The sequence below is a fragment of the Lissotriton vulgaris genome, chromosome 5 (assembly GCF_964263255.1).
Source record: "Lissotriton vulgaris chromosome 5, aLisVul1.2, whole genome shotgun sequence".
NCBI classification, from domain to species: domain Eukaryota; kingdom Metazoa; phylum Chordata; class Amphibia; order Caudata; family Salamandridae; genus Lissotriton; species Lissotriton vulgaris.
Window position 1 is genome coordinate 1,557,961,315 of NC_141693.1, and position 19,149 is coordinate 1,557,980,463.

The 19,149-nt window shown below is 42.4% G+C and overlaps 1 protein-coding gene across 1 annotated transcript in view; it reads left to right on the forward strand.

The window, feature by feature from the left end:
• The window catches only part of LOC147715147 (Fc receptor-like protein 5), a 515,196-nt gene that overhangs the window by 16,098 nt on the left and 479,949 nt on the right, over nt 1-19,149 (forward strand). Inside the window, exon 2 of the mRNA XM_086919770.1 lies at nt 3,004-3,067. Within this exon, the coding sequence (XP_086775896.1) occupies nt 3,004-3,067 (64 nt within the window). The remainder of the gene's footprint in view (nt 1-3,003; nt 3,068-19,149) is intronic.

A 19,149-nucleotide genomic window follows, 5' to 3' on the forward strand; every position in this document is an offset into this window, starting at 1 on the left:
TTTCTTTTTAAATGCAGTCCTGAGACCCAGGGCTGCTTTTAAACTGACCTCAGGCTTCAGCAGTGCACGCATGCAAGTGCAAAATGAGCTTCTGGCCTCTAAACTGCCATGCCCTAGGGTACTAGGGACTTATAGGTAGTTTCAATACCCCTTCCCTATTATATACTAGGGGCTTATAGGGTAGGTCATGCCAATCACAGGGGTACCCCACCGTACCATTGTGTACCCTAGTGTATGCAGGTGTTTTAACTGTATTCTAATGTGACTCTTTCCGCATAGCACTGGCCCTGGGCCTGGTTAGGCAGAGCCCAGGGTCAGTCAGAGTCAGTTACCACCTGTATCAGTCAGCAAAAAGTTGGGGGGTGTCCAGGGCACAGGATGACTTTGCAACATTTACACATTGCCGCTTTAGATAAACCTTACTGCTCTGTGCGAAACTACCAGAGAGTGAGCACAGGTTGAAGGCAGATGGCCTGGCTGGCCAGGTTGAGTCAGTCCCTCTATGGAGCTTTTTTTGAAAGTTGGCCGAAAGTCCTCCAAATGTTTTGAACTTCTTCCTGAAGTTCCTCAAGGGGTGCCAAAGTATCTCAAACTCACTCCAAGGGTCTGGAAGCTCCAAGATGGTCCTTGAAAGTTGAGGACTTCAGTTCCCACAACCCACTGGTACAAAACCCTTACAAATCCACTGATGGTTCTCCAAGGTGTAAATTTAGTTGGTGATGTTCCAGATGAGCTCTTTTAACCTGTAGCTTTCAGAGAGTCCACTTTTTAGTTCTTTTTCAGCAAGATAATCCACAGGGCTGTGGTTTCAGATGGTACAGTCTTCAGAGGTCAGGCCTTAGAAATCTTTGCACAGCAAAACTTCTCAACAGAGCACTTCTAGCTTCAGTAAGTTTCAAGTAGCAGATCTGGAGGACTCTGCCCCTCTCAGATACTTATTCCAAGTTCTCTGGGTCAAGCAGGAGATCACTTCTGACTAATGGGAGCAGGATAACTCCTTTAATATATGACCACATCCTGCAGAGTGTGGCATTATTTTGTCCCAAATGCTTCAAATCTTCCAAATCCACAATGGCTGATTTTCGAGCAAGGAGGTAAGAGCTAGCTAAACACACCCCTAAGATGGCTAATTTACTTAGACTCTCCCCCCGCATCTTCTCATATCTTCCTTAATCTTGCCATCTGTAAGGTGGAAAGTTCAGAGCTGTAAATGGCACTGGTCTCTTCTCTCCTCTTTGAATAACATAGTTTACAACTCCTCCCCCTGGCCTGGCATTCCTATGGAACAGCACAGAGCCCTGCCAGCATAGCTGGTTAACCCCAGGGCTCGTTATCACCTCTTCAAGGCAGCCTGGCTAATCCACTTAACTCTGAACAATCAGGGCAGACCACTGGAAGGCTGAATTTGGACTTACAAACAAGAAAGTCTTATCACTTCTTGTATGTACACTTTAGGAGAAATTCAACTATATGATATTGTTGGATTTCTTAATACCATTCTGGGAAGTCTTTGAATGGCATTTCTATCCCTCTCCTATCAAAAGTTATTAATCAATAACTTCCTACCATGTTAACCTATGTAACAATGGGAAAAATGACTTGGGCTATTTTTCCAGCACCAGGACTTACAAAAACATATTTTATAAGTACTTGCCTTATATCTACAGGTACCCCACCCCCCATGTGCAACTGGGGGAGACTTTAGGGTTCTGAATCTGTAGAAATATTGCAGATTCTCCCTCCACAGTGCTCCTAACATCAAGGTCGAATTTGAGCAGCACCTTACCACGATGTGGGGGGTGAAATGTGAAATTTCACTTTACCCAAGCATATACAAACTCATTTTTTAAGGGTATACCTATAAATACCTGAATCCCCCCCCCCCCCCCCCACCCCCCGACCCCTGGGATACCTAGGGGAGACCCTGGGGTTCCCTAATATGTCAAAACATTGAAGGTTACCTATTTCTAAGTGCCCCAAAGTCAAGTTTGGGCACAATTTTCTTTTTAAATGCAGTCCTGAGACCCAGGGCTGCTTTTAAACTGACCTCAGGCTTCAGCAGTGCACGCATGCAAGTGCAAAATGAGCTTCTGGCCTCTAAACTGCCATGCCCTAGGGTACTAGGGACTTATAGGTAGTTTCAATACCCCTTCCCTATTATATACTAGGGGCTTATAGGGTAGGTCATGCCAATCACAGGGGTACCCCACCGTACCATTGTGTACCCTAGTGTATGCAGGTGTTTTAACTGTATTCTAATGTGACTCTTTCCGCATAGCACTGGCCCTGGGCCTGGTTAGGCAGAGCCCAGGGTCAGTCAGAGTCAGTTACCACCTGTATCAGTCAGCAAAAAGTTGGGGGGTGTCCAGGGCACAGGATGACTTTGCAACATTTACACATTGCCGCTTTAGATAAACCTTACTGCTCTGTGCGAAACTACCAGAGAGTGAGCACAGGTTATCTGTTAGCGTGCACCTAGCTTACCCTGACTAGATTGATTGTTCTTGCTGTACAGGGTGCATACACTGACAACCAGAAACCCCTGTTCCTACATGAAGCTTATCTGACTCCAATGTCTGTATAGTCTTAAAGGAGACAAGTCCTGGACTCCCTTAATCATAATGTGTGATAGAAATCTGAGCTGTGGTGGTCTCAAAGTGGAGAGGACACATTTCAAAGCACATTTACCTCACTGGCTGAATTTTGATTAGTTTACAGTCAGATGAATGTACAACTAAGGCACATCAACACCACACAAATTGTACTGAATTGGACAGCTTTAAGAAGAAGCTTATGTTCTCATCATGAGGTAAATGCATTCCCACCAGTTGGTAATAGAGGAAGACTTAAGAGCACAGAAGTAAATTGGTACACATTTTATAACAAAACTGGTTGAGTTTAGTGTGTCAGATTTCTCCTGTAAATTATAAATGTATTGAAGATGGTGGCAGGGTGGGTGAACGTCTGAGAAATTATTGGATAGATAAATTAAAATGATGTTAGCTGACAAGCTCTTTCTCTTTTCTTCCAGTTTGTGTTGGTGAACACCTTCTCCAAGCCTGGGCAGGTACGTTCCAGTGAGATGTTTAAACGTTTATAGTATTTTGGAATGAAGGAACTCCTTGGAATGACTGGCACTGGACCTGTTATTTTCCAGGTGCCCAGTGCTTCCTTTACCTTTTAGAGGCCCTCTAGAATGGGCAGAAAAGCGCAATTTAACTGTACGAGTTGTTTTGTAATGGTATGTTAACAGGGATTGGTATAATGTGCTTTTTGCAGCACGAAGGCCATAGCTTTATAATTGCCACCATCCATGCACTGCTTTGCAATTTCATATGGAGCTATACAAATGCAGTGACCTAATGGCCAGGAGTTTGAATCCTGGTAACACATCTTCCAGACTTTCCTCCTTCCAGGGTCGGCGGCTTGTGTACCAGAATTTGGGTAACCGTAATATTCATGTATGAAGTGATGAACTCTGTGCAAAAATATGGAACAGAGAGACAGAAAGAGATCAATCTAGATGAATTTTCAGAATAGTGGGATTCGTCCTGAACAAGAGGGAGACGCTGGCCCCTCAGTGGCCGCACTCCATCTCTCCATTAGTCGTGTAGAGCACTTGGGTAGTCAGCCACAGTTACTTTGTGGCTGTGGATCGAGTGAGCAGATTGATACACTGTATTCAACAATCTTTAAATGAGACATAGCTTAAATGGATTCCATGACAGTATATGGACACGAGTTATCCATCTAGAGATGTACTAAGCAAGCGTGCAGAAATAATGACTACACATACGAGTGCATACCGTGGTGATGGATAGATGAGTTGTGTCCTGAGGACACCGTCCAACCAATAGCAGGTTGAAACATCGACATGATACTAGTGGTTGAACTGTGATTTGTTTATGCAAAACAAAAGCAGCCAACGCAGCCCAGTCATTGTGTTTCGTTCCTACGGAGTTCATCAGGATCTCAGGTAATACTTTCACTCTTTGACTGTGTCTCAAGAGAACTGGACCCCATCCAGCAGCTGGGTCTGTAGTTGCAGTATCCAGGCTTACTTCTCCTTCTATACCCGGACCATCATTGCTTGTAGAACTGCTGCTAATAAAATCCTGAGCCCTGATGATGGCCGAGGGGAAGAATGAGTTGGCTGGGTTGCGTTGACTGCTTCTGATGGAAAGCATTGATTGAATTAAATTTGGATCCATATTAAGAAGCTCAAGACTCCTAAGTGGTTATTTTTTTAATGGGGACTGAAAAGAGTTATGGAATGAATATCACTATTCTTCTTTGAATTTTGGAAAGAAAAATCATTGATGGACTTTTACATGCTCCTTTTCTTCCAAAGTATATTCCCAATAACCCTTTCTAAATTCTTCCCTCCTCTATCCTTCATTTGACTCATTTCAAACCTCATTTTATGATCTCCCAAATAACACTTTTCCCTTGTTTATCCTATTAAATCCAACTAACATACTCACATGTATACAGCTCAAATTAACAAGTTATATTTCCATATACTAATCCACCACTAATCCATTTTGGGTTCAGGAAAAGCATGGCGATACCTAGAGCTCAGTGGACAAGCAGCTTGAACTGGCGAACGCCGCACAGTGGCGACGGTGTGGGCGTGAGTCAGGACTTTCTACGGCACTCCTGGCGAGGAGCAGCTACCATACCACGGTGAGGTGAACTGAGGGGCCCCACAAGGATGGAGGCAGCATGTGAGCTAGGTCCCCACACTAGTGGATACTGAGTAGGAGGCCATCCCTAACCGGGTGGGATGACCAGTTTGAGTGTTCTAGGATGTGACTTGGCCAGATGGCTATTAAACATTGAGACAGGGGTGGGGGTGGAGGCAACTGCTTGAGCATCTGTATATCTGAGGAACTGCACTAGTGGCTTGCAGAAAAGGTTTGCTCACTACGGACTGTGAGGAGATGCATACCCCCTGGGGACTGAGTTGGCGAATTGCTTGTTGAATGAACACTGACAATGGCAGATCGCGGCAGCATGGCGACATCTAAGAGGAAGAAAGATGCATCCTTAAAGGTAATGTTGACCTGGGCGAGCTTCAGAGGATAAATTTGGAAACAACATCGAGCTCACCAGCAGATGACCATGGCCAAAGACAGAAAGAATCAAATGTGGAGCAGTCCTTGATATGTTCATTTATGAAGGAATTGTGCCGGAACATATGCAAGGACATCATAGGCTAAAAGGAGAGATTGCTAAGGAGAGTCAGGATATAAAGCAAGATGTGTCAGCTATCGGGAAAAATATGGATGACCACCAAACAACCCAAGACACAAGGGGGCATGAATTGGAAATGATGGGCCAAGAACTCCTATCACTACAAGGGCAGAACTTGAACAAACAGTCCAATCTTGAGGATTTAGAGAACCACTCAAGCCGCTAAAATATTAGAATTCGGGGTGCAGCAAGAAACGCAGAAGTGAAGGACATAGAAGCATATGTTAAGCAGCTCTTCAGATACATATTTTCGACCCGCCAGGCAGAGAATATAGTTTTGGATTGTACACATTGACTGGGCACGAGATTGCAAGGGAAAGTGAAGCTCCTGACATACTGACCTGTGTGCACTACTTTAGGCACTAAGAGGCCATCTTAACAGGGGTGTGCTCCATGAACACAATCATCTTTAAAGGACAAACGCTTCTTATTAATCAGGATATGTCTGTGATTACGTTGCTTAAAAGTAGAGACTTTAAACTGGGCACATCATGCTATGCAAGAAAGGAATCAAATATTGGTGGGCACCCCTTTGGTTTTTCCAGTGGGAGGGAGTGCCACAGAAGGTACATAGAATGTATGGCAGATTGGACCACATATTAAGGACAGAGGAGATACGCAAGCTCATGGTAGGAGTTTAGATAGACAACAGAGCACTTTTGGATCATAGGCCGGTGATTCCGACACTGTAGTTGCCCCACGGCAAGATAAGGTGCTGAGATGGAAACTTAGGGATGCTCATTTGAAAAACCCAGCATTCAGGAAGTAGATATCCTGAAGGTGGTTACAAGAGGGTCCTTAATTTCATTGGCACCAACAGTTAAAAAAGAAAGGGTGGAGGTGAGGGAAGCTTTAGACCTGGAGGTTAAATAACTGGAAGAGGTTTTCATATAGGACTGAAGCTCAATGGGTGTGAAGACAATTAAAGAGATTCAGAGCCCAATTAAATGCTGTAGATATGGATCTGATGGAAAACAAACTCCTTTGATGCAAACAAACCTATTATTCTGAGGGGAATAAGGCAAGCATGCTCTTGGCCTGCAGGTTCTGACCCAAGTGGGTGAAGGAGAATGTGAAGGCTATTAATATCACTTATAAAGAGGAGGAGATATGGAATGCATTTAGAGACATTCATAAGGGACTGTATACAACTGAAAAGGGGGCAGACAAGGACATTGTTGAAATCTAGAGCAAGCCAATTTGACCTATCTAACAGAGTGACATATCAAACTCCTGGATAAACCTATTAAGCTAGTATTGGTGATAAGCAGCAATGCAAGGCTTCGTCCTTATAAGTGACCAGGACCTTTTCACAGTGGGGTTTTACATAACCGTTTGATTGCTACTGGCCCCATATTGACAAGTCTTTTTAACTCTTTTTTGGAAGGCCAGATGTTGACAAACACCATGAGGGAGGTGTTGGCGGTCATGTTGCCAAAGCCGAGAAAGGGTTCAATGCAAGTTGCTTCTTATCGTCTTATTCCCCTCTTAAATAAAGACTCCAAACTGCTTACTAGCATCTTGGATGCAAGGTTGGGGCCAAAATGCCTACTCTGGTTGACCCACATCAAGCACATTTATTCCTGGTCGAGAACGCTCAGACAATAATAAAAGGTTGATCCATCTTCCAGACAAGGTGAGGAGGGGGCAAGTGGATGCCCTGCTACTGCCTGTTGATGCTGAAAGGCATTTAACAGGGTGCATTGGCCATATCTCTGGAAGGAATGTCTGACATAATATCGACTTTAAAAATATCGACGTCAAAAATCTCGGAGGCGGAATATCGATGTCAAGAATATCGAAGTCCTATCTACATTATGGTAAGTACAAAAATATCGTTGTCAAAAATATCATTGTTAAAAATATAGTTTTTTTTAGATGTTTAAAAATTATGTAAATTACATAAACAATACATATAAATAAACATCGTTAAACATATGTTTAAAATTATAAGTAATGCATATAATGTAAAATTAAACATATACATATAAAATATAATATATATACTTAATAATATTTACAATTAATTATTCTAATAACTTATAATTTAATAAAAATCATTTTCTAAATTATAAATACATACATACACATACAACAATAATATAAATAAAAATATCAAAATTATATATATAACAATTTTTTTAAATGATACACTACATTAAATAAACAGTAAATATTGGATAGCGTAGGGGTATAAATCACTATTCCAACTCCAGAGGGTGCAACAGCAGGGAAAGCGTTGGATAGCGTAGGAGTAAAAATTACTATTTCAACTACAGAAGGGTGCAACACTAGGGAAAGTGTTGGATAGCGTAGGGGTTAAAATGAGTAATCCAACTCCAGAGGTTGCAACAGTAGGGAAAGTGTTGGATAGCATAGGGGTTAAAATGACTATTCCAACTCCAGAGGGTGCAACAATAGGGAAAGTATTGGATAGCGTAGGGGTTAAAAGGACTATTCCAACTCCAGAGGGTGCAACAGTAGGGAAAGTGTTGGATAGTGTAGGGGTAAAAATTACTATTCCAACTCCAGAGGGTGCAACAGAAGGGAAAGTGTTGGATAGGGTAGGGGTAAAAAGTACTATTCTAACTCCAAAGGGTGCAACAGTAGGGAAAGTGTTGGATAGCATAGGGGTTAAAATTACTATTCCAACTGCAAAGGGTGCAACAGTAGGGAAAGTGTTGGATAGCGTAGGAGTTAAAAGAACTTACTAATAATTAAAGAAAACTAATTGTAAAAAATAATATTTTAATTATTAAATTACATTAACGGAATTTACAATACCAATAAATAACGATGTAAACATTATTCCCAATTAATAATTCATTAACAATTAAATTGATGATAAATTCAATTAAATAATAATGATTAAAAATGTAATACAAAATAATAAAATAAAAATAAATAATTTTCAATACCAAAAAACAATAATTTCTAAAAAAACATTGAGCAATTAATAATTAATCAACAATAAATTATTGATAAATACCAATAAATTATAAATAATCACATTTACTTACCAATTAATAATTAATGGATAATACATTAATTTCCAATTTTTCTTAATAATCATTAACAAGTTATTACCAATTATTAATTGATTAACCATAAATTAATTATCAATACTCAACACTAAAATACATAATTACTTAATTACAATTAAATTACTTCCCACTCTATTGCCCTATAACCTCAAAACACACTTCAATAACAAACTTAATATAATTACCAAATAATCAATTAATAAAAATGAATTTCCAATGAATACAAATGAATTACCAAATAATAATTATTTAACATAACATTAATTATCAATACCAATAAATAAAAATGAAATATTTACTTTATTACAATTAAATTACTTCCCACCCTATTCCCCTATAAACCCACAACCCGCTACAGAACTAAAACCTAAAATGTATTTAAAAATATTAACCAGTTCCTAAAAAATATAATTAATTTACTATAATTAAATTACTTCCCACCCTATACCCCTATAAACCCACAACCCGCTGCGGTACTAAAACGCATAATTTACTTAAAAAAATAATTACTAACTTCTAAAAATGTAATGCATATATTATAAAACTAGTACAATAATTAACAAAAATTATAATAACAAACATATATAAAAACATAATAAAATACATTACACTAATATTAATATTGATATTAGTAACATCGATATTTTTTCTATCAATATTACTAACTTCGATATTAACAAAAACAATATTTCTTACCTTCAGGTTGATATTCTGGTTGTAGATATTCTTGATTTCGATATTCTGTCCCTACGATATTTCCAACTCGATATTCTTGTAGGTCGAAATAAAAAAACTCGATATTTAGACTGTTTACCCTCTGGAAGGTGCCAAATGCCTTCGGCTTTGGGCCTAGGTTCAGGATTTGGGTACAGAGTGGATAGTATCCCTCCCTCTATCGGGTAGGGTGCTAGCGTTTAGGAAACCCTCAGCCTCTTTTGTCGTAGATGGCAGAACTAGGAATGGGTGCCCGATGTTCCCCTCTATTATTTGCTTTGTGCATGGAGCAATGGGCAAATAGGGTGTGGACATCTGGGGACATAAAGAGAGATTCAATGGAGGGACAGACACATACAAAATGCCAGTACACCAATGGCGTCTGACCCTGGGGGACCCAGAGCTCTCACTTTGGAAATATCCACCTAAGGTCAGCTATCAAGCTTCAAGGTTACCCTACAGAAGTCTCAGCTACTGAACCTATCTCTTATCCCGGAACAGCAGTCGGCTCTAGAGGGACGATTCCCTTTAGCGTGGGCAAATAGTTCCATCCAATACTTTGGGGTGAAGCTGTTCTCAACCCTCAAGCACACAGTAAAGGCTAATTATGAAGAATTACTACACACCTCGAAGGCTGATCTGAAAACATGGCATATGGCCTATCCAGGTTGGGCAGGGTGGCTGCTGTGAAAATGATGCTCTGCTCTGAATTTTGTATCTCAAGTTGGGAAAACACACACACTGGAAGGAACGAGCTAACCAAAGAACCACTGTCGCTAAGTGAGCAGGAACTTGCAAGAGTGAGATAAAGGGTCAGGTAGTGGATGGCAGTGGATTAAAGTGGCCTGAGGTGGATTTAGGACTACTCAACCCTGGTATTCTGTGCACGGACATTTAATAGAGCATACCAAGCTCCCGATCAGCGCTTTTTGAACCAGCCCTCATTATTTTACAAATTAGGCACTGATGGTATTCAGCACGCTGATTTTTTAATAGCATTGCCATAGCAGAGCTTTGGGCACTGGCACTCAGTATTTTACAAATTAAGCACTGAAATCCACACTGGTCAAAGCACATAAAAAATCTAAGCGTGCAAGGCAGCACAAGAGGAGAATTAGTTTTAGAGTCCTTCTATCCACATCTAAATCAACTATGATTTCTCTTATGCTGTACTCACTCGTGATCAAAGCCTTCCATCAATCATATTGCATTTTGTTCACAAACCCACATATAAGTAGAACCAAAAAGGCACTTTACAATCTATACAATCTAGAAATTATTCAACATTACGATGCCAAGGTATGTTATTACATTCAGTACTGAACAGGAGTTTATACCATTAGAAGTAGTATATGTACACTTGATTGGTATATGCAGTCGTTTTTTAAATAATTTCAAATAAGAATATATATTTTTAATAAATACTGAATGTAATAACATACCTTGGCATCGTAATGTTGAATAATTTCTAGATTGTAAAGTGCCAGGGTGGCGGTCACATCCTAATTCCGAGGGAGGGAACGCCGCTGCCCCTGCGGACGGTCCCTCCACCTCGGGGGTGCCATCTTAATTGGCCTTTATATTTTTACATATATTTAAAAAAATCATTTTCCTTTTTATAGTCTCAATTAACAAAGCACAGTTGCTGAAACTAGGCCCTCGCGGGATCAGTATTGGTATGAGATGCTTGTGATGCCCATATTATATTTGTCTGTGGCGTCACTGCGCTCAGAGACACGCCTAAACTGGACAGTGGTCACTGCACTGGTGGTGTTCTTTTATTACTATTTTTGCACATAGTATTTCTGTGCTTGTTTCTTTTATCTGGTTAGTTTAAAATACATACCCATCAGTCATTTGCCGCCCCTTCAGCTAGGTTTGGTTCCCAATGGACAGTTACGCGAATCGTCACACATGTTTATCTCATGAGCCTTTTCTTTGACACAAAGGGGCCCATTATGATAACGGGCGGATAGCCACCGCCCATATGGCCCACCAAAAACCACAGTCCGCCTCTAATTTCCCCCCGCCACATTACCATGGCGGACGGGACCCCGGCGGATGGGGAAACTGTCCACCAGTTTTCTGGTGGTAGGCAATCCGCCTGATTGCCTACCGGGAGGAAAAGCAGTACATATGGTGGCGGCGTCTGGTCGACACCGCCATCCATAGTACTATGAGGGCGGTGATGTGCCTTTCCGCAAAGCCGTAACGAAAAGGCCGGTGGTTTTCAACATTGGGGGCCTGTAGCAGGCCCCCAGGGATTCTGGGGGGTGGGGGTACACATGGGGGGTACCTATGGTAACCCCAGCAGTTCCATGCACAACATGGCAAGCACCGCGCGGTGCCTGCCATGTTGTGCATTGAAGTGCACAGCATGCCTTCCTGGCATTGTGGTGGGCGGTGCTGACTGCACGGCCCGCCACAATGATAGGAATGCTGGATGCGCCCGCCACTGTGGCGGGCACATCCTAATGTCCCCCACGGGACCCCCGTTCTTATGGCGGGCGGTCCCTTTTTGCATTGGGATGGCAGGCGGACAGTCCGCCTGCCATCCTAATGTGCCCCGAAATGTTTTCATACCTATGATTTTAGTTTTAAACCAAATGGTTCACAGGTGATCTCTTGGTTCCTGTCCAACATTCTCTGGTGATCTTTTTAACATTTTTTTCTCACAGTATTTTTTTTTATTTGTTTGTATCTATTGCTTTGTCCATTAGTCCACGTTTGACTTATGATCCATCTCCATGTATCTTCCTTCTTCTCAGATTATTTAACGCTCTCTTCTCTTCAGTCCTAATGATGAGCTTTTTTTCTAGTTGTTGGTTTAATGTGAGTCTCAGGTTCCTGAATAATCATCTTGTTGGCTCTACGTAAATATAAAAGGGCTTGGTACAAGATTGGGCTTTGGAAAATTCCACATGGTGTCAGCACTTGCAATAACATTGATTATTTAAGTCGAACATATTGAGCTTGGTTGTTTATGAATGTGAAAACCAGTTAAACATTGGTCATACAATAACCATTAAAATTTCAGCTTGTTGATGAGCATCAACAATAACATATGTGACAGAGAGACCTTGACAGATTAATAGGGACTTCGCACCTTTGCCCGATATCTTACAACTGACTTAAGGCTTTCAAGCAGATTTCTTGCATTGAAGAATGCTATGTTTTTCAAAATATTCCTATCCCAGAAGTAATCCATGTTAATGCAGGCAGAGGCAAAGCATTGTCAGTAGATTTTCAATGACACAGTTCCACTGAGGGACTCTACAAAGCAGCTGTTTAGACTGCACTCACACTTACAGAGAGACTATGCATTGAGTTGTAGCTCTAAACAAAACAAAAACATCGTGTCACTCAAGATAGCTACAACTCTGGAAAGGAGCATTTGAGAGATTCAGTTGGCAATTGTGTGGCCCATTGCATTGTGAAGAGCTATGCAATTCAGGGGCTTTCTACAATTGGCCATACGGTACACAGACAAAATATCGTTTTTTAAATATCGATATGCAAAAATATCGAAGTTTAAATATCGATATACAAAAATATCGAAGGTAAGTAATATCGACAGTCTAAATATCGATATTGGTATGATATCAGTAATATCGAAGTTGTAAATATCGATGTTAATAATATCGAAATTAATAACTTTGATGTTACTAATATCAAGTTTTTAAATACATTTAGTGTATATTATATTGTATTTATTATGTTTTATTATTTATTTTTAATGTTATTTTATTAAATATTGTCTTTTACTACTGTAGCGGGTTGTGGGTTTATAGGGGAATAGGGTGGGAAGTAATTTAATTATGTTAAATTAATTATTAATTAGTAGGAATTATTAATTAATTAATTGAGAATTAATTTTAAATAATTTTTAATTAATTTATTAATTGATAAATATGTTCTGTAGCGGGTTATGGGTTATAGGGGAATAGGGTGGGAAGTAATTTAATAATAATTAATTAATTGATATATGTTTGTACATATTTTAAATAATTAATTGGTAATTAATTTCTATTAATTAGTTAATTAATTATTATAATTTTTTATCGTATTTATAATTATTAATTAGTTGGTAATTAATTATTATTAATTATTTTATTAAATTAATTAACGTAATTTTTATATATATTATTTATTGTTATTAATTAATTAATTGTGCAAAATAATATTAATTATTAAATTAAATTAATTACAGCAAATGTGCTAATATATTTACTTTATTGTTATTGTTAATTAATAATTAATTGGTAATTAAATAATATTAATTAATTGTGGGTACAGGGGTATTTTTAGGGTTCAGGGTCAGTTTTCAGTTCATGGGTACAGGGGTATTTTTAGGGTTCAGGGTCAGTTTTCAGTTCATGGGTAAAGGAGTATTTTTAGGGTTCAGGGTCAGTTTTCAGTTCATGGGTAAAGGGGTATTTTTAGGGTTCAGGGTCAGTTTTCAGTTTTTGGGTAAAGGGGTATTTTTAGCGTTCTGGGTCAGTTTTCAGTTCATGGGTAAAGGGGTATTTTTAGGGTTCAGGGTCAGTTTTCAGTTTGTGGGTAAAGGGGTATTTTTAGGGTTCAGGGTCAGTTTTCAGTTTGTGGGTAAAGGGGTATTTTTAGGGTTCAGGGTCAGTTTTCAGTTCATGGGTAAAGGGGTATTTTTAGGGTTCTGGGTCAGTTTTCAGTTCATGGGTAAAGGGGTATTTTTAGGGTTCAGTGTCAGTTTTCAGTATTTGGGTTAAGGGGTATTTTTAGGGTTCTGGGTCAGTTTTGGGTTTTTGGGGTACAGTCGTACAGGGTAAAAATTAAATAAATTTAAATTAAATCAATTAAATGAAATTACAAAATATAAAATTACATTAAATTATTATGTTTTTAATTTATTTTAAATGTATATGTATTAGTTTTAATTTTTTTATTATGTTTTAATATTTTTATTTAATATTTGTAACATTATATGTATTTTATAATTATTTTAACATTATTATTAATACATTTAAAAAAACGATATTTTTAATTCCGATATTTTTGTACTACGATATTATTTTTTCGATATTTTTGTACTTACCTTGTTAGGGATAGGATTCCGATATTTTTGACTTCGATATTTTTGTCCCGATATTTTTGTATGTCGATATTTTTGATTTCGATATTTAGTCAGACATTCGGCCATACATGGTGACACAATAGAGTCGAGACATTGCCAGTATCTTTTTAGGGACCCAGACACCTGGAGAAGATCTGCCATGTAGATGCTTCTGTTTTGGCTTGGTGTAAGGGCTTTGGGGCTAATTCAGAGTATGGCAAACAGGATACTTCATTGCGCATGTGACAGAGTACACTATTCATCAAACCCTCAGTCCGCTTACCTGACTCAAAATGGGCATTCCGTAAATACTTTGTCAATGGAGCCCCCCTTGGCTCCCTAAATGTAATTCTTCCTCTAATGTCTGGATAGAGTAGGAGCCATCAGATGAAAGTATTACACTGCCTGCACTATTGAGAGTTGATAGTGTAATTCTTTTGTTTACTGTCCATCACCTCCAGGAAGGATTTTGCAGTGAGAGACAGAAAAAACATAATGACCTCCATACCCTGAGAGATGTTTCCTTTCAATGTACAGAGATGACGACTAGGTTGGCCATCACCCCTTAATTTGGCAGGCAGTAGTCCATCAGGGTGGCAGAGGTAATGTCTATCCATCAAACCATAAATCAGGCCCTAAGTATTGGTTATCCGCCTATCTTTAAGTAAACATTTTCTCATAGCTCTTCAATTTGTTCAACTTTTAATACTTGATAATAATGTTGCTATACCATGGTGCTCCTTGGTCACTCAGTGCAGAATGAGGTCCATGGGGCAGGGTACAGGTCCTGGTCCCCTAAGATGCCAAGAGGCCAAGGATGAAACAACCTATGGAATGGAACAGAAATTGGTTTTTTGACCTAAGTGTGGGGGGAAGTATGTTTAGGGTGTGGTGTTGCACCAGTAAACATAATCAACTATTGTGCTTCCAGCTCATGTTTTGCCAGTACGAGAGTTAATGGCTGCTATCTGACTCTCTCCCAAATGATCAGAGAAACAAAAACATTGTATGAAAACCTGTAATTAGGACCAACTTTAATTTGGCTAGAGATTTCACTCACAATTGAGAAAAACAAATAACAGATAATATTCAGAGGGATATGTGGACAACACAGACTTTAAAGATCCAGTATGTTGACTCACTAGACATGCATACACATTGGGGAAACACATTCACACTGGCACTGATGGCCTCTGCACATAGCCTGGGACTAAGGTTGTGGGATCAAGATGATATCTGGACTGTCCTCTTTGTTCTGTAGTAGGGGATCTCTGTGTATAGTCATAATCTAGTGAATAGTCCCGCTCATGTGCAGGGACCCTGGAGCAATCAAAAATAATCTCTTAAGTTGTCTTCTGTGCAGTCCTGCAGAGACACTTAAGAGGGAATTAAAGACAAATAATGCAGCCTATACCTGTACGGTTACACTGTCCAGTACTTGAACTAGAAATGCAAAGGATATTCCACCAATATAATTTTCAGCACAGTCTGCCAAGTTTCACCATAGAGAAACTTCCCCCCCTTCACAAAATCCTTGGAATGATAGAGAGGAAGGGATGGACAGACAAGCCCCCATAGGCTGCCATTATGTGGCTTAAAAAGGGATACCGTGCCTAAGGAAACTTTTCAGAACTCTCGGTATCCCAGAATGCACAGCAACTCCCTCCACTTTCAGTTCTTTTTTTCGGCTGCTGCTAGCAGGACCTTGGAGCATTGAGCTCTCCATTTTTTTGGTATTTTGTCTAATTTTTTGACTTTTCAAGTGTTTAGAGTGTTTTCACTCAACGTGTTTTTGTTCCTTCTTCCCTTTGCTGGAGTTTTCTGGTGAGTTTGGCCACTCTTTTGTCAGATTTGCCTTCCTTATTTGACAAATGCCCTGAGTGTGCCTGGACGAAAGCCAAATCTGATCCACACAGGGTGTGTATCTTATGTCTCCCTTCTTCTCATGTCCCTGGGGATTTTGAGATCTGCCAACAGTTCTCCAACAGGACCCTGAAGGACAGGGAGAAGACTCAGCTCCAAGGATTGGAGCAAAGAAGACAGCAAGATCAAGGTGGGTCTTGGCATGGAGAGGCCTCTTCCTCTGCCCGTACTTTGGCCTCTGGGGGGCTCCCCAGGAAAGAGAAGGCCAGAAAATGCCCCAGGGCTCCGTCGACGTCGACAGCCTCGACGTCGGCGTCAAGAGGGATAACCACCGTCTGCTCCCCGTCTCCCCAGGGCTCTGGGTCGAAGCGATGTCGCCGTTCGACGTCGAGGGGAGCGACGTCGTCGAGACGCCATCGACGTCGTGAAGGGTCTGTAAGGCATCAGCACTCGCCGTCGAGGTGACACTGCTGTTAGGCGTCGACTCGACGTTCATCGTCGAGACGAAGATCATCGACGTTGAGATGAAAATCTTCGACGTCGAGAAGAGGAAGATCATCGACGTCGAGAAGGAGATCATCGACGTCGAGAAGGCGATCGACGCCGACACGCTCGACGTCGAATAAGAGGTCAGCGTCGAGAAGGAGAAGATCGATGGCCAGGTGGCGTTCTCAGACCAGGACGGAGTCCCAGGGCTCTGTAGTCAGCCTTTCCTTGGCTTCCACGAGCCCACGGTCGGGGGGGGGGGGCGCAGTCGCTCATCCACAAGGAGGTCGGCCTCTAGGTCCATCCCATCAATGCCGGCGCAGAAGAGAAGAAGAGTGATGGCGTCTCCGGGCTCGCGTACTCCCAGGCTTTTTTGCCATCATGGCCCAGGATTCCTACTCCTCCCCCGCTGCCCAAGGACCCTCCTCCGCATAATCCTACGCCTACACCGCCTCCTCCTGCTTCTCATAAACCTCTGCCTCCCCCACCGCCTCCTCCACCGAGGTCTCTCTCTTTGCCTCATCTCCCGACACCACCTACGGGGCTGCCACGTCCTGGGCGTCCTCCTTTATGGCCAGTGGACAAACCAAGGCCAAGGAGGTCGAGATCTCGCTCCAGGCGGAGGGACAGATCCAGAAGTGACCGTCGCTCGTCCACACGGTCCAAGCGGCGCCACAGGAGGGACAGGTCTAGATCCCGCCACACGGAGTCATCCAGTGCCCGGGACTATTCCCCTACATTGTCAGACTCCCCTCGGACGAGGGTGTCTCCAGTAGACAACGTTGTCTCCTTCCAAGAGGTGTTGTTACGTGGGGTGACGAAACTGGGCATTACACTCACGGTGCCCAAGCCATCCACTTCAGTCATCTTCGAGAACCTGCATAAGAAATAGCTGTCTCGCCCCTTGTTGCCCTTGGTGCCAGGGTTGGAGGAACCTGCCATGGAGCTCTTCCTCACCCCTGCCTCTACAAGATCTGCACCTTCCAGGCTGCAAAAGATATACAGGGCCCAGACTTAGACCCGGCGTTCCTTCGCTCGGACCCTGTACCGTACTCAGTGATAGTGACGGCGGGGAGAAAACAGCACTCCACCGCCCCATCGTCGACTGTTCCTCCTGACAAAGAGAGCCGCTTGATGGACTCGGCCGGCAGGAAAGTCTGCGGTACAGCCTCCACTACTATGAAGGCCTCGAGTGCCTCAGCTCTGTTGGGACATTACGACCAGGCCTTATGGGAGTCCCTGCAGCAGTTCCTGGAACACCTTCCCAAGGACAGAAGGGAGGATTTCCAAGAGATCATTAACGAGGGGATGATGGTCTCCAACCAGGTAATAAGCTCGGCTGTGGATTCCTCGCTCATGGCAGCCCACGGGTATTGCCATGGGATCAACCTGCGACACCATGTCTGGCTGCGTCTAACGTCACTGAAGCCCGAGGCGCAGCAGAGGGTCGCCAACCTACCGTTTTCAGGGGCGACCCTGTTCGGCAAACATGCGGATGAGGAGATGGCCCGCTTGAAGGCGGAGGCTGAAACCCTGACGGCTGTCGGGTTGGAGAAGTCGAAAGATCAGAGGAAGACCTTCCGCCCGTTCCAAAGGCGTTCCGGTGCACAGGGCAGAGGGCAAGGTCGGCAGGCTGGACAGCAGCAACAGCAGCAGCAGCAGTACCTGCGGCGGCCATTCCAAAAGTGCCAGAGGGGCAGAGGTGGTCAGCAGTCCACCTCTGCGAACAAGGGCCTGGCCAGGTCTAAGCCCTGAGGTGCTACTTCCCTCTCGTCCATTACCCGCTCCGGTGGGGGGAAGCATACAAAATTACTTGGCAGAGTGGAGAAAAAATACTCAGGACAAGTGGGTGCTGAATATTGTTTGCAATGGATGCAGTCTTTGTTTTCTCAGCCCATCCAGTGATTCCACCGGTTTGCTCGCAGTTCCAACTGCGTGAGCTCCAGGTGGAGGCCGATACCCTGTTAAGAAAAAGGGCGATGGAAGACGTCCCTATGTCTCAAAGGGGAAAGGGTCTTTACTCACGCTTCTTTCTGGTACGCAAGAAAAACAAGAACGAGTTCTGGCCCATTCTGGATTTGCAACAAGCAAACAAATGGATTCGCAGGGAGAAGTTTTGCATGCTGTCTTTGCACCAGATTTACCCTCAGCTGCAACGGGGAGACTGCTTTGCGCGATAGATCTGCAAGATGCATACTTCCATGTGCCCATTGCACGGAAACACAGGAAGTTCCTGCGCTTCCAAGTCGGCGCCAATCACTATCAATACACCGTACTTCCGTTTGGACTGAAGTCTGCAGGAATGTCTGGAGGATCAATGGGACCAGAGGCGAGGGAACTGGGACGACAGGATACGACTGTCTCTACACGCTCAGCAGTCCCTGAGATGGTGGTGTTCAGCAGAAAACCTCCTCAAGGGAGTTCCGTTCCACAAGGACATTCCCACTCAAACTATTGTGGCGCATGCCTCTCTCCACGGCTGGGGAGCGCATTCCGGACAGTTACAGATCCAAGAAACGTGGTCCCCGACGGAGTCCACGTACCACATCAATCTCCTGGAACACAGAGCTGTTCACTTGGCACTGAAGGCCTTTCATCCATCCTTCCAGACCGACTCTCTGCTTGTACAGACGGACAATACGACCACGATGTATTACTTCAACAAGCAGGGGGGCTCGAGATTGCGCACACTGTCAC